The sequence below is a fragment of the Salmo salar genome, chromosome ssa27, assembly GCF_905237065.1.
Source record: "Salmo salar chromosome ssa27, Ssal_v3.1, whole genome shotgun sequence".
Lineage (NCBI taxonomy): Eukaryota > Metazoa > Chordata > Actinopteri > Salmoniformes > Salmonidae > Salmo > Salmo salar.
Window position 1 is genome coordinate 29385383 of NC_059468.1, and position 17118 is coordinate 29402500.

At 45.5% G+C, this 17118-nt stretch overlaps 1 protein-coding gene across 1 annotated transcript in view; it reads left to right on the plus strand.

Moving 5' to 3' along the window:
- kcnh8 (potassium voltage-gated channel, subfamily H (eag-related), member 8) overlaps window positions 1-17118 on the plus strand; it is a 76877-nt gene that overhangs the window by 44428 nt on the left and 15331 nt on the right. The window contains exons 6-8 of the mRNA XM_045709610.1: window positions 8042-8254; window positions 9429-9628; window positions 15965-16214. Coding sequence (XP_045565566.1) covers window positions 8042-8254; window positions 9429-9628; window positions 15965-16214 — 663 coding nt within the window. The remainder of the gene's footprint in view (window positions 1-8041; window positions 8255-9428; window positions 9629-15964; window positions 16215-17118) is intronic.

Here is a 17118-nt window from a genome sequence, read left to right on the forward strand (position 1 = left end):
CAGATTAAATCGGGTACATTTTTTTATCCGGCCGTGCAAATACTGCCCCCTACCCTCAACAGGTTAATAACCTGACATTGACTGACTAGGTGAATCCAGGTGAAAGCTATGCTCCCTTATCACTTGTTAAATTCACTTCAATCAGTGTAGATGAAGGGGAGGAGACAGGTTAGATAATGATTTTTAAGCATTTTTACATTACATTTTAGTCATTTAGCAGACGCTCTTATCCAGAGCGACTTACAGTAGTGAATTCATACATTTCATTTCATGCATTTTTTTTTATTTTATATATTTTTTCCCCCGTGGGAATCATACCCACAACCCTGGCGTTGCACACACCATGCTGGCGTTGCAAACACCATGCTCTACCAACTGAGCCACTGGGAAGACCGTAAGCCTTGAGACAATTGAGACATGGATTGTTATGTGCACCATTCAGAGGGTGAATGTTTAAGACAAAAGATTTAAGTGCCTTTGAATGAGGTATGATAGTATTTGTATTTTTTATGGATCCCCATTAGCTGCTGTCAAGGCAGTAGCTACTCTTCCTGAGGTCCAGAATAATATAAGCAGTAAAACTATTTTAAAACATTACAATACATTCACAACAGATTTTACAACACAGACACAAATCTACAACACATGTGTCTGTGCCTGTGTGAGTGTCTCTTCGCAGCCTCTGCTGTTCCATAAGGCATATTTTTCTCTGGTTTTTTTCTATCTGATTTTACTGCTTGCATGACTTTCTTGATGTGGAATAGAGTTCCATGTAGCCATGGCTCTATGTAGTACTGTGCACCTCCCATAGTCTGTTCTGGACTGTGAAGAGACCTCTGGTGGCATGTCTTGTGGGACATGCGTGGATGTCTGAGCTGTGTGCTAGTAATTAAACAGACAGCTTGGCACATTCAACATGTGAATACTTCTCACAAATACAATTAGTGATAAAGTCAATCTGTCCTCTATTTTGAGCCAAGAGAGATTGACATGCATATTATTAATGTTAATGTTAGCTCATATGACCACAAGACTGGACCAGTAGTCCAGGCGCGATAAAATTAGGTTCTGCCTTGTTGATAGTGCTGTTAAGAAGGCAGGGCAGCGCTTTATTATGGACAGACCTCTCCTCATCTTAGCTACTGTTGCGTCAATATGTTTTGACCATGACAGTTTACAATCCAGGGTTACCCCAAGCAGTTTAGTCTCCTCAACTTGCTGAATGTCCACATTATTCATTACAAGATTTAGTTGAGGTTCAGCATTTAGTGAATGATTTGTCCCAAATACAATGATTTTAGTTTTGAAATATTTAGGACTCATTTATTATTTGCCACCCATTCTGAAACTGACTGCAGCTCTTTGATAAGTGTTGCAGTTATTCTGCTTGCTGTGGTAGCTGATGTGTATAGTGTTGAGTCATCAGCATACATAGACACACAGGCTTTACTCAGAGTCAGTGGCAGGTCATAAGTAAAAAATGTAAAAAATTAAGGGGCCTAGACAGCTGCCCTGGGGAATGCCTGACTATACCTGGATTATGTTGCAGAGGCTTCCATTAAAGAACACCTTCTGTGTTCTGTTTGACAGGTAACTCTCAATCCACATTATAGCAGGGGATGTAAAACCATAACACATACGTTATTGCAGCAGCAGATTATGATCGATTAAAGCTGCACTGGAATCTAACAAAACAGCTCCCACAATCGTTTTATTATCAATTTCCGTACATGTTGAATGCCCTTTCCTATAAGCATGCTAAAAATCTGTTAAGTTGTTTACTGTGAAATAGAATTGTATCTGGTCAAACAATATTTTTCTCCAAAAGTTTACTAAAGGTTGGTAACAGGCTGATTGGTCAGCTGTTTGAGCCAGTATAGGGTGCTTTGCTATTCTTGGGTAGCGAAATGATTTTTGCTTCCCTCCAGGCCTGAGGGCACACACTTTCATGTAGGCATAGATTGAAGAGATGGTAAATTATATTGGCAATATCGTCCGCTATGGTCCTTAGTAATTTTCCATCCAAGTTGTCAGACCCAGGTGGCTTGTAATTGTTGATAGACAACAATACTTTTTTCTTCTCTTCCACACTCATTTTACAGAAATCAAAATTACAATGCTTGTCTTTCATAATTTGGTCAGTTATGCATGGATGTGTAGGTCCAGAATTTGTTGTTGTCATGCCTAAGTTTGCTATTCTTGCCAATAAAAAAACATTAAAGTCGTTGGCAATATCAGTGCATTTTGTGATGAATGAGCCAAGTTTGCATTTTTCCCCAAAATGTCATTTAAGGTGCTCCAAAGCCTTTTACTATCATTCTTTATATACAGTGCATTTGGAAAGTATTTAGAGCCCTTGAATTTTTCCACATTCTGTTACGTTATAGCCTAAAATGTATTAATAAAGATGTTGTCACGTTCTGACCAGCAGAGGGAGTAATTGTATTAGTTTTGGTCAGGGCGTGGCTTGTCAGGGTTTGTGTTGTGTATGTATTTCTATGTTCTGTCTAGTTTAGTTTTTCTATGTTTAGGATTGGGTGTTGGACTCTCAATTGGAGGCAGGTGTTTCTAGTTGCCTCTGATTGAGAGTCCTATATAGAGGTGTGTGTTTGGTTTGGTTATTTTGTGGGTAGTTTATTTTACACTGCTAGATTTATGTATAGCCTGTAAAACTGTCACCGTTTCATTCGTGTTTATTGTTTTGTCAGAGCACATCATCATTTATTAAAAATGATGTTGAGCACGCAATCCGCTGCGTATTGGTCCACTTTTTCTGACAGTGATTTTAAAGTAATCCTTCTAACCCCCCCCCTTAAAGGACTTAGATGCACTATTGTAAAGTGGTTGTTCCACTGGATATCATAAGGTGAATGTACCAATTTGTAAGTCGCTCTGGATAAGAGCGTCTGCTAAATGACTTAAATGTAAATGTAAACATATCGCCAGATGAAGGAGAAGACTGTGACAGATGTCAATCTACACACAATACCCCACAATGACAACGCGGAAACAGGTTTTTAGAAATGTTTGCACATTTATTACAAATAAAGAACAGAAATACCTTATTTACATACGTATTCAGACCCTTTGCTATGAGACTCAAAATTGAGCTCAGCTGCATCCTGTTTCCATTGATCATCCTTGAGATGTTACTACAACTTGATTGGAGTCCACCTGTGGTAAATTCAATTTATTGGACATGATTTGGAAAGGCACACACCTGTCTATATAAGGTCCCAAAGTTGACAGTGCATGTCAGAGCAAAAACCAAGCCATGAGGTCAAAGGAATTGTCCGTAGAGCTCCGAGATAGGATTGTATCATTGCACAGATCTGGGGAAGGGTAATTGGCCGCCCTGCCAAACTGAACAATCGGGGAGAAGGGCCTTGGTCAGGGAGATGACCATTGAACCTGATGGTCACTCTGAAAGAGCTCCAGAGTTCCTCTGTGGGGATGGGAGAACCTTCCAGAAGGACAACCATCTCTGCAGCACTCCACCAATCAGGCCTTTATGGTAGTGGCCAGACGGAAGCCACTCCTCAGTAAAAGGCACATAACAGCCTGCTTGGAGTTTGCCAAAAGGCACCTAAAGGACACTCAGACCAGGATAAATAAAATTCTCTGGTCTGATGAATGGTGGCAGCATCATGCTGTGGGGATGTTTTTCAGCGGCAGGGAATGGGAGACTAGACAGGATCGAGGGAAAGATGAATGGAGCAAAGTACAGAGAGATCCTTGATGAAAACCTGCTCCAGAGCGCTCAAGACTGGGGTGAAGATTCACCTTCCAACAGGACAATGACCCTAAGCACACAGCCAAGACAATGCAGGAGTGGCTTCGGGGACAAGTCTCTGAATGTTCTTGAGTGGCCCAGCCAGAGCCCGGGCTTGAACCCGATCGAACATCTATGGAGAAACCTGAAAATAGCTGTGCTGCAATGCTCCCCATCCAACCTGTCAGAGCTTGAGAGGATCTGCAAAGAATGGGAGAAACTCCCCAAATATAGGTGTCAAGCTTGTAGCATCATACCCAAGCAGACTCGAGGCTGTATTCGATGCCAAAGTTGCTTCAACAAAGTACTGAGTAAAGGGTCTGAATACTTATGTAAATGTGATATTTCAGTTTTTTCTATTTAATACATTTGCAAACATTTCTAAAAACCTGGTTTTGCTTTGTCGTTATGGGGTATTGTGTTTAGACTGATGAGGATTTTTTTTTAAATTAATTTTAGAATAAGTCTGTAATATAACTAAATGTGAATACTTTCCGAATGCACTGTAATTTATCTTAGTTTCTTAGTACAGTTTCTTCTTATTTTTTCAGTTTAGTCACATGATTTCTAAATGTACAGTATGTTTGCCAATCGGCTGTGCAGCCAGACTTATTTTCCATTCCTTTTGCCTCATCCCTCTCAACCATACAATTTTATCATTCCTTATCAATCCACAGGGATTTAACCGTTTTTACAGTCGCCTTAATGGGTGCATACTTATTATTAACTAAAGTAAGCAATTTCAAAAATGTGTGAAGTGCAGCGTCTGACTGCTCCTCATTACACACTACAGACCGACAAATATTCTTTACATCTTCAACATAGGAATCACTGCAAAAGTTATTGTATGACATCTTATACACTATATTAGGTCCAGCCTTTGGAACTTGGTTTTCCTAGATATGGCTACTATATTATAATCACTACATCCAATGGATTTGGATCCTTCTTTACATCAGATTTTTGCAGCATTAGTAAAGTTGTGATCAATCCACATGGATGATTTCATTCCTGTGCTGTTTGTAGCTACCCTGGTACTGTAGGTTGACTGATAACCTGAACCAGGTTGCAGGACCTGGTTACAGTTTGAAGCTTTTTCAAGAGTGGGCAGCTTGATGAAAGCCAGTCAATATTTAGGTCACCCAGAAAATATACCTCTCTGTTGATATCAAACACATTATCAAGCATTTCACACATATTATCCAGATACTGGCTGTTAGCACTTGGTCTATAGCAGCTACCTACAAGAAAGAGCTTTAGGTGAGGCAGGTGAACCTGTAGCCATATTACTTCAACACCGTTTGACATGAGATCGTCTCTAAGCTTTACAGGAATATGACTCTGAACATACACGGCAACACCTCCACAATAGGCAACCCTGTATCTTCTGAAGATGTTGAAACCATGTATTGCATACCATTGTATCATCAAAGGTATTATCTAAGTGAGTTTCAGAGGTAGTCAGTATATGAATGTTATCTGTTACTAGCAAGTTATCAATTTCATGAACCTTGTTTCTTAGGCTATGTATGTTAATGTGGGCAATTTGTAGCACTTTTCTGGGATTCTTGATTGTTTTTATTGCTTTATTGGGAGGCTTATCAGAGCTAGACATGACAATGGTATTTATGTTTGAGCTGATAGTGCAGGGTGAGCTGCACACAGTGGATTTCCTACTAGGGCACTCCGCCCCAGTGCTAAACCATGTTCATAGGCGCATAATTACGGCATACAAAAGCTGTAGGATCGACAGAAGCATTCAAGGGAGTTAGAGGTACATAAATTAGGTTACTTACATTATGACTGCCAATGCCCCTGGGACAATGTACATTTGCAGCAGCACTACGACAACTCAGCCACATAATGGTAAGGATTATCTGAGCAGGTCTTGGGTCAATGATAAGTCATTGTCTCAACGCTGCCTTGAAATGCACCGACAGGGTCCAGGAGCCAAGATGATTTGGATGGACCAAAAGGTGTCAAAGTTATCTATAAAAGTTATGCCAACAGACCTACAGTTGTCTTTTAGCCCAGTGTTTAATGCTAGTAGCCTGCTGAATCTTTCACAGCCAAGGCCCAGTGATGGTACCAGGGCTGAAATAATTGGCCCCTTTTTGGAATCTTTCAGAGCAAGAATCAATTCTTTAAAATGCATTTTCAGCAGTTCCGAGCTAGCCCTCCTAATGTCATTTGACCCCACATGGACTGCGACAGGCGCATCGGTTTGTGTCAAGAACTGCAACGCAGCTGAGTTTTTCACGCTCAACAGTTTCCTGTGTATATCAAGAATGGTCCACCACCCAAAGGACATCCAGCCATGGGGGTGTAACTCAATATTAGGAAGGTGTTCTTAATGTCTGGTATACTCAGGGTATACTGTATATACATGGGGTCTGAAATGATTGACACCCTTGCTGAAGATGAGCAAAAATGACTGAATAAAATAAATAATTAAAATACTGAGCTATATTTTATGCAAAAACTATTGAAATTATATTATAAAAAAAAAGAATGGGAAATAATTTGTGACATTTTGGAGTCACTTTTATAATAAATAAGAATAAAATATATTTTTAAACACTTGTACATAATGTGGATGCAACCATGATTACGGATAATCCTGAATGGATCGTGAATAATGAGGAAAAAGTTACAGCGGGTCAAAGATCATAACCCCAAGACATGCTAACCTCTCACCATTACCAATAACATGGGAGGTTAGCATGTTTAAGGTATGATCTTTGACCCTCTATAACTTTCTCATTCATCATTATTCATGATTAATTCAGGATTATCCGTAATCATGGTAGCATCCACATTAATGTAGATATGATCTTTGACCCTCTGTAATTTTCTCACTCATCATTATTCGCGATTCATTCAGGTTTATCCGTAATCATACCCTTTTGAGCAAAAAAGTATTACTTGTTTAACAAAATCTCTTTCTGTGAGCAATTGTATTAGTACAAAATAATATAGCTTCCCAATTTTCTTTGCATACAATATAGCTCAGTATTTGAATTATTTATTTTATACAGTCATTATTGCATATCTTTATCTTATCCACACAAATCAATCAGCCTGAGATATGATGACAATCCACCATTTAGTTTGTCCGTCTGATTAAATCTCTCTATCACTATTATGGGTAAATCTGAAATGGCACCCTATTTCATATATTATGGGTCTCCAACCTTTTCTAGCATGAGAGCTACTTTTAAATGATTAAATATGTTGTGAGCTTCTGATAAAAAAAATCCTAGCTTTCAAATAGGCACTCTCTTTGTATTTTCCCGAATTCCGATTTTCTTGGTAAACTTTTTCCTGGTTTGGGATTTGTTCCATTTTCTCTCTTCAAATTACAATTATTCATGTAGAAACAATGACATTGGATGTTCTGAGTCCATGTCAATTCTTAAAATAACATCAGAAGACAAAATTTGAGGGCTGGGAAAAAAAAATCAAAAAAAATTGATCTTTGAGTGAAATACCCCTTTAAATGCTTCTTTGGCGAGAGAGGAATGTGCTGGACTAGCTATGTTTTTGTTGACGCATATGTCATGACAGAGTTTGCAAAAAACAAAAGCCCACCCGATTGATACAAATAATCATGAATGTTTTGGGGAACGTTTTTATTCGTTATTTATTTTGTGTTTATTTATTTTTGTCTTTCTATTTAACCAGAAGACAGTTACTGTGTCATTAACACTAACTGGTGAAACAAAGTGAATAAATGACAAACGTGTGCATCAACAGACATAAAGGGGCGTTATTGCTAGAAATTAATTGGCAGATATTGTGTTACTTTTTAAGTAAATTGTGGCTAACCAGGGGCAGGATAATGTCAATGTGGATTTGATTGATAGTAGCCAGGAGCTTGAGGTGTCTGATACATGTGAGATTTGTTTATGACAGTTTGTGGTGGAACATGTGAAAAATACATGCATAATTGTTTGGCGAGTTTCTCATCGGTGGGCTGTGAGCTCTGGGTAGCTCACAATCGACCTCTTGGAGACCTCTACCCTATAGAGTGCAATGCTCTGGTGAAAAGTAGTGCACTATCTAGAGCAAATGAAGACATTTTGGACAAAGCCTATGGCTGTGTTCTGATTCTCCACCCCTCACAATCATGACTGGAGGAGGTTTCCACCATATTCCTTACACTTCTTCTAAATCATGAGACGGAGAGTACGAGTGTACACTTTGAGCGAGAGAAGGGTAGAGAATTGGAACAAAGCCCATCTTTCCCTCCCTCCTCTCTGTCTCCAGGCTGGCTTCATGAGTTGGGGAAGCGTCTGGAGTCTCCCTATGACCCCCTTGGGGAGGTGAACGGGACGGGGCTGAGCGGTCCCTCTTTGAGGAGTGTCTACATCGCTTCTCTCTACTTCACCCTGTCCAGTCTGACCAGCGTGGGCTTCGGCAACGTGTCGGCCAACACCGACGCTGAGAAGATCTTCTCCATCTGCACCATGCTCATCGGAGGTAGGGAAGATACACACACACACACACACACACACACACACACACACACACACACACACACACACACACACACACACACACACACACACACACACACACACACACACACGGGCACACACACACACGGACATACACACACGGGCACACACACCTGCACATCACAATTAATGCATGTAAGAACTATTCAGAATGACATCTATGAACACCAGGCAATGTTCATAATGTTAGCTTTGTCTGGTTTTATCTAGTTTTACTGTGATAAGGACTGGTCTGGTGGCTGATCTGCTGGTCCTTTGGACTGGTTCTAGTTGGTTTTATCTGGTCCAAACCGGAGACGTGAACTGGTTTTGGGGCGATGGGTTTAAATGAGGTCACAGTGGCAAGTGTTCTCCCTTTGAATGCTCATGAGCCTGGCTGAGTTAAATGTCCCCGACTGCCTGGGGGCAATCACACACACACACACACACACACACACACACACACACACACACACACACACACACACACACACACACACACACACACACACACACACACACACACACACACACACACACACACACACACACACACACACACACACAGGGAGAATAGAGAAGTAAGGGATGTGTGTGTTCCATACACCACATCTCTCCTATCTCCCCATAGTGTGTGTGAGATGGGAACAAACACCTAGCCAGCCCAGGTAGTGTGTATAGTGAAGCATAGGTTGACCTGGTGTGGGTAAAGGGGAAATGGAATGATTAACCTCTAGTAAATCTTTCTCAGAATTTTTTCCTCTTCTCTAAATATCATACCCCACCTCTAAATCTCATGCCCCACCTCTAAATATCTTGCCCATCCATCTCCAAATGTGACCCCCAAAACTAAATTTTACTCCCACACCCTAACTCAAAACCCACCTCCCAATATCATGCCCCTCTAACTCCTAATTCATCCCCACCAAAACCCTGTTTTCCAACCCTCCCTCCCTCCCTCCTTCCCTCCTGTCTGTCTGTCTGTCTGTCTGTCTGTCTGTCTGTCTGTCTGTCTGTCTGTCTGTCTGTCTGTCTGTCTGTCTGTCTGTCTGTCTGTCTGTCTGTCTGTCTGTCTGTCTGTCCTCGGCCTGCCTGCCCACCAATCCCTACGCCCGTCTGTCCCTCCCTCCCTCTTTCCCGCCATCCCTCCCCTCTAGCGTTGATGCACGCCCTGGTGTTTGGTAATGTGACAGCCATTATTCAGAGGATGTACTCTCGCTGGTCCCAGTACCACACCCGCACCAAGGACCTGAAGGACTTCATCCGGGTCCACCACCTGCCCCAGGGCCTCAAACAGCGCATGCTGGAGTACTTCCAGACCACATGGTCTGTCAACAACGGCATTGACTCCAACGAGGTGAGCAATCTGAACACCCTTTGTGGGAGAGTGTTATTATAGGTTTTTGTTTCAGCCCGACACTATCACAGCTGATTCAACTATCAAGGGCTTGATGATGAGAGTGTAAACCATGAAGAAGTTTGGCTGAAAAAGTATAAAAAAGAGAGAGGGGGGGTGAAAGAGAGACAGAGAGAGAGAGAGAGAGAGCATGAGAGATGGATAGACTGAGATACAGAGCAGGACAAAGAGAGAGACAGTGGCCCATCATGCCTCTGGAGCAGACAGCAAACACATAACAGAACAGAGCATTCAGATAGGGCAGGGAGATGAATCACAGATGTATGAATTATAGATAGGCCTGTTGATTAAAGTGGGCCTCTGTTGTCATGATGACTCATTGATATTTTCTGTTCAGCACGTTTCTGCTATTGGCTAAAACAGAGACTGACAGATGTTGTGTGTCAGGGATGATTAGATGTTGGACATTAATGGCCGCCAGAGGTTTTGGGCCCCATGAAAAGCTGGTGTTTTGTGGTGGGAACCAGGTGCGCCGCCAGGGGTTTTGGGCCCCATGAAAAGCTGGTGTTTTGTGGTGGGAACCAGGGGCGCCGCCAGGGGTTTTGGGCCCCATGAAAAGCTGGTGTTTTGTGGTGGGAACCAGGTGCGCCGCCAGGGGTTTTGGGCCCCATGAAAAGCTGGTGTTTTGTGGTGGGAACCAGGCACGCCGCCAGGGGTTTTGGGCCCCATGAAAAGCTGGTGTTTTGTTGTGGGAACCAGGCGCGCCGCCAGGGGTTTTGGGCCCCATGAAAAGCTGGTGTTTTGTTGTGGGAACCAGGCGCGCCGCCAGGGGTTTTGGGCCCCATGAAAAGATATCACATTGGGCCCCACCACCACAGGACACACCAACTCTGCCAAATTGCTGTAACCACACACCTCCAGAACCCAATCAACCCATTCAAAGCTTTGAATAACGCTACATTTGCAGGCTTGCAACTCTCTTGTAGTCCAATATTTACTGTACGATATTTACTGACAGTGAGCTGTGAAAATATAACACTGTGCAGACATGCATGCAACATTCTGCATACAGTGGAATTCACTATTTGATGCAAGACTGATACCCTCTATAAGAAATGTGCTAAAGGCCATCTTTTACAGTCTAAATGCCATTTTAATGGGAAAATTCTCTTAACATTAATGTATAAATTAAAATAAATCTAACTTAAATATACATTAACCTTTTCAATTACAATAAATGAACATTATAATCTATAGAATGATATAACAAACAAAATAATACAATCAGTAGCAGATTTTTGATCTAAGTATACATACCAACTAGAAAATAAGCTTCTGTGAAAGTGGAAATGGAAAATGGAAAAATAAATGGAAATGAAAAGGCCTGATGGTGGCGCTAGAGGAAAGGTCAAGAGGTCACCAAAACAATAGGTTTCTTCCACTTGGGGTCTTGATTGTGAACAACACATTTTATGGCAATCCAGCCATTACTTTGAGATATATCTTGTTCTCAGTCTGTTCTCAGTCTTGTTCTCAGCCTGTGGGCATCATGTGTGTAGTGATCCAACATCCATAGCCATGCCATTTAACAGTTATCACTGGCCCTTGCTCAGCCTTACTCACCAAGCGGCCAGCGCCAAGCCTTATTGCTAGTAAAGTCACTGATCAAGTCTTTGAAGTCCAGCTTTCTAGCTAACTGACTTTCAATGGAAAGCATGGAAAGACTGCAAAGCCTGTCCTGGCACATAGTGGACCTCAAATAGTTTTTTATCAGTTTTATCTTACTATAAGCTCTCGCCAACAGCCACAGTCACAAGCAGTGTGCAAAATATACATTAAGCAATGCACACTTCTCCAAAAATGCTTTGCAGCTGCATCTTACAAATTTCATTCAGGAGACCAAGAGGGGAGAAGTTAGGGGGGAAAGTGGCAGCATATACAGTGTTCAGGTGTCTTACTTCATTATGAAACTCAGGTGTAAGATCTCTGGAATACTTCATGATCAGTGGTTGGCACACAGAAGGGCCTTTATCCTCACTAATCTGCCCAACTTTCAGAACAGCAGAAAATTATTCTACAGTTTTTGCGGTGGTGTGGAACCTAGTGTCCAAGTCACTTATGATGTTGTCCATAGCAGTAAAAACACTGTGTTCCAAAACACTGTTGCTGCGCTGTCCTGAGCTGTCTCCTCTTGAGAGGTCTCATCATGGAATCTTGGAACCTTTCCTCTGGCGGCTGTGTTCCTTGCTAAATTGAGGTGCAACATCCATTTGCGTAGCAATCAGTGTTGCCTCAGACAGGAGAGACTCCCATCCATCTCTAAGAGCCTGCATATCTTCCTTTAAGGCTCTGATATTGGCTGCCTCTGTGTCAAGTGATATTTTTCCTGACTGGAGAATCACATTCCTGTCCTCAATGCATTGCAGAACCTGCAATTATGCCAACTGACATGTCATTCAACACAATGCTGCTCACCTCCTTCTTCAGTTGGGAGTAGGGCTGGTTCAGGGGTATGGGGAGACAGGGCTGATTCAGGGGTATGGGGATGGGGAGACAGGGCTGGTTCAGGGGTATGGGGATAGGGAGACAGGGCTGGTTCAGGGGTATGGGGATAGGGAGACAGGGCTGGTTCAGGGTTAGGGGGATGGGGAGACAGGGCTGATTCAGGGGTATGGGGATGGGGAGACAGGGCTGGTTCAGGGGTATGGGGATGGGGAGTAGGGCTGGTTCAGGGGTATGGGGATAGAGAGACAGGGCTGGTTCAGGGGTATGGGGATGGGGAGACAGGGCTGGTTCAGGGGTATGGAGATGGGGAGACAGGGCTGGTTGAGGGGTATGGGGATGGGGAGACAGGGCTGGTTCAGGGGTATGGGGATAGGGAGACAGGGCTGGTTCAGGGGTATGGGGATGGGGAGACAGGGCTGGTTCAGGGGTATGGGGATAGAGAGACAGGGCTGGTTCAGGGGGATGGGGAGACAGGGCTGGTTCAGGGGTATGGGGATGGGGAGACAGGGCTGGTTCAGGGGTATGGGGATAGAGAGACAGGGCTGGTTCAGGGGATGGGGAGACAGGGCTGGTTCAGGGGTATGGGGATGGGGAGACAGGGCTGGTTCAGGGGTATGGGGATGGGGAGAGAGGGCTGGTTCAGGGGTATGGGGAGACAGGGCTGGTTCAGGGGTATGGGGATGGGGAGACAGGGCTGGTTCAGGGGTATGGGGATGGGGAGACAGGGCTGGTTCAGGGGTATGGGGAGGGGGGTGACAGGGCTGGTTCAGGGGTATGGGGATGGGGAGACAGGGCTGGTTCAGGGGTATGGGGATAGGGAGACAGGGCTGGTTCAGGGGTATGGGGAGACAGGGCTGGTTCAGGGGGATGGAGATGGGGAGACAGGGCTGGTTCAGGGGTATGGGGATAGGGAGACAGGGCTGGTTCAGGGGTATGGGGAGACAGGGCTGGTTCAGGGGTATGGAGATGGGGAGACAGGGCTGGTTCAGGGGTATGGGGATAGGGAGACAGGGCTGGTTCAGGGGTATGGGGAGACAGGGCTGGTTCAGGGGTATGGGGATAGAGAGACAGGGCTGGTTCAGGGGTATGGGGAGGCAGGGCTGGTTCAGGGGTATGGGGATAGAGAGACAGGGCTGGTTCAGGGGTATGGGGATAGGGAGACAGGGCTGGTTCAGGGGTATGGGGAGACAGGGCTGGTTCAGGGGTATGGGGATAGAGAGACAGGGCTGGTTCAGGGGTATGGGGATGGGGAGACAGGGCGGGTTCAGGGGTATGGGGATGGGGAGACAGGGCTGGTTCAGGGGTATGGGGATGGGGAGACAGGGCTGGTTCAGGGGTATCGGGATGGGGAGACAGGGCTGGTTCAGGGGTATGGGGATGGGGAGACAGGGCTGGTTCAGGGGGATGGGGATGGGAAGACAGGGCTGGTTCAGGGGTATGGGGATAGGGAGACAGGGCTGGTTCAGGGGTATGGGGATGGGGAGACAGGGCTGGTTCAGGGGTATGGGGATGGGGAGACAGGGCTGGTTCAGGGGTATGGGGATAGGGAGACAGGGCTGGTTCAGGGGTATGGGGAGACAGGGCTGGTTCAGGGGGATGGAGATGGGGAGACAGGGCTGGTTCAGGGGTATGGGGATAGGGAGACAGGGCTGGTTCAGGGGTATGGGGAGACAGGGCTGGTTCAGGGGTATGGAGATGGGGAGACAGGGCTGGTTCAGGGGTATGGGGATAGGGAGACAGGGCTGGTTCAGGGGTATGGGGAGACAGGGCTGGTTCAGGGGTATGGGGATAGAGAGACAGGGCTGGTTCAGGGGTATGGGGAGGCAGGGCTGGTTCAGGGGTATGGGGATAGAGAGACAGGGCTGGTTCAGGGGTATGGGGATAGGGAGACAGGGCTGGTTCAGGGGTATGGGGATAGGGAGACAGGGCTGGTTCAGGGGTATGGGGAGACAGGGCTGGTTCAGGGGTATGGGGATAGAGAGACAGGGCTGGTTCAGGGGTATGGGGATGGGGAGACAGGGCGGGTTCAGGGGTATGGGGATGGGGAGACAGGGCTGGTTCAGGGGTATGGGGATGGGGAGACAGGGCTGGTTCAGGGGTATCGGGATGGGGAGACAGGGCTGGTTCAGGGGTATGGGGATGGGGAGACAGGGCTGGTTCAGGGGGATGGGGATGGGAAGACAGGGCTGGTTCAGGGGTATGGGGATAGGGAGACAGGGCTGGTTCAGGGGTATGGGGATGGGGAGACAGGGCTGGTTCAGGGGTATGGGGATGGGGAGACAGGGCTGGTTCAGGGGTATGGGGATGGGGAGACAGGGCTGGTTCAGGGGTATGGGGATGGGGAGACAGGGCTGGTTCAGGGGTATGGGGATGGGGAGACAGGGCTGGTTCAGGGGTATGGGGATGGGGAGACAGGGCTGGTTCAGGGGTATGGGGATGGGCAGACAGGGCGGGTTCAGGGGTATGGGGATGGGGAGACAGGGCTGGTTCAGGGGTATGGGGATGGGGAGACAGGGCTGGTTCAGGGGTATGGGGATGGGGAGACAGGGCTGGTTCAGGGGTATGGGGATGGGGAGACAGGGCTGCTGAGCCTGAAGCTGCATCTGTTGGGCCTGGCACCAGGCAGCGGCAGGGACAACTGATTTAGTTTGAATAGATGGCTAAAAGTTTGCCTGCATTGATTAAATGGCGGCTAAAAGAGAGCGAAATGTAAACACTCAGAAACACTCAGTTATTGTAACTAATGTTAGGAGAGTAAAAGTAGCCTATTTCACTATGGACTAAGCTAACAGGTTCATTTCCACTACTCACGGACCTCACCCAACTTCCTTTGTGAAAAATTCAGTGACATACTGTCGCCCATTCTTTTCTCTCTCTTGTCTTTCTTTTCTTTCTTTTCGTTTTTGGAAGCCAGATTTCTCTTTAGGAAGCTGAGACACCATGCTCCACCGCCACTCCTCACTCGCAATTCACTGCTAGCAAGTACCGTTAGCGCCCGGTTTGGGGGCAGGACCGAACCATTTCATTTAGTTTTATTAGTACATTGTAAATAAAATATTTTATTAATGATGATAGGTTAATAATTTAATCTTGAAAAAAATGTACCTAATGTTCTAATCATTTTTTAGGGCCCCCCTTAGAATCATCCCCCCCCCCCCCCATACGGCACCCCTGGTGGGAACAATAGTGTGTTGGCAGAGGCAGAGGTCTCAATATAGGGTCAAAGTAGGGGGGCTGATCTAGAATCAGGTTCACCCTGTCCATTCAATATAATCTGTAAGGAAACACTGATCCTAGATGAGTAGATAGTCATACTTTGAGATGCTTTATGAATACAGGCGCTGGTGTGTGGTGTTGTTGTATCATTATGCCTTCTTTCAATAATGTTTGTTTAAGATACCCCCAGTTGTGCTGGGTCAGAAGTTCAACTAACTCCATGCAGCACAACCTAAAGTCAGCACAACTTATTGCAAACACTTGCAATATTTTCACCAAAGTGCCTTTATTCAAAGTGGCCTTAGACATGCAGATTTTTGGTGACATCATCACTTTTAAAATTGTATTTATTTAGCTGACCTTTTTTTAACCTTTTTTAATCAGGAAGTCCCTTGAGATGAATAATCTCTTTCTCGAGAGGGTCCTGACCAAGATAGCAGTTTACGGTCAACTGCAATCGTGCCATGGCTAACAATCTCTCTGTCTCCTTCTCTCTGTCTCTCTCGCTTTCTCACACTCTCTCTTTCTCTTTCTCTCTTTCTCTCTCTTTTCCTCCCCCTCCCTCTCTCTCTCTCTCTCTCTGTTCTCTTTCCCTTCCACCATCCCCCTGCATAGCTGCTGAAGGACTTCCCAGACGAGCTGCGCTCTGACATCACCATGCACTTGAACAAGGAGATCCTGGAGCTGTCACTGTTTGCCTCGGCCAGCAGAGGGTGCCTGCGCTCCCTGTCCCTGCACATCAAGACCACGTTCTGCGCCCCCGGGGAGTACCTGCTGCGCCAGGGGGATGCCCTGCAGGCCATCTTCTTCGTCTGCTCTGGGTCCATGGAGGTGCTGAAGGACGGCATGGTGCTGGCTATACTGGGTGAGACATGGTGCTGGCTATAGAGGGAGGGAGGGAGGGAGGGAGGGAGGGAGGGAGGGAGGGAGGGAGGGAGGGAGGGAGGGAGGGAGGGAGGGAGGGAGGGAGGAATGGAAGGGGGAGAGGGAGGAATGGGAAGCGGGAGGAAAGGGAGGGAGGGGCAGTTGGATAGGTGGGCAGGTAGGCCGAGGACAGAAAGGCAGACAGGCAGACAGGCAGGCAGATGGAGTCCATTGTTGGAACACTTTGTAATGCTACTTGGCTGATTCCATCCCAACAGGCCACCTGTGGATCACAGTTTCCATTGTAGGGCTGAATCTGTCACCTGCCACTCCCCCTCTCTGTGTGAGTGTGTATGTCCTGTGTACAGTATCTGTGACTGAGTCTTTGTATGCTATTAGTGTGTGTGGGGGGGGGGGGGGGGGGAGAAGGACTTGTGAGTCTGCGTGTTTGTTATGTGAGTGTTCTTTGTGTGTATTTAGATTTGTATTTATTAAGGATCTCCGTTATCTTCCTGGGGTTTATTATATAAATCCTTTTACGATTAGACAACATCCGGTAAAATGGCAGAGCGCGAAATTCAAAAAAAAATATTTCAAATATTTAACTTTCATACATTCACAAGTGCAATATACCAAATAAAAGCTTAACTTCTTGTTAATCTAGCCACCGTGTCAGATTTCAAAAAGGCTTTACGGTGAAAGCAAACCATGCTATTATCTGAGGACAGCACCTCATCAAACAAACTCATGACAATCATAATTCAACCCGCCAGGCGCGTCACAAACTCAGAAATAACGATCAAATTCATGCCTTACCTTTGAACATCTTCTTCTGTTGGCACTCCAATATGTCCCATAAACATCATAAATGGTCCTTTTGTTCGATAAATTCCGTCGTTATATCT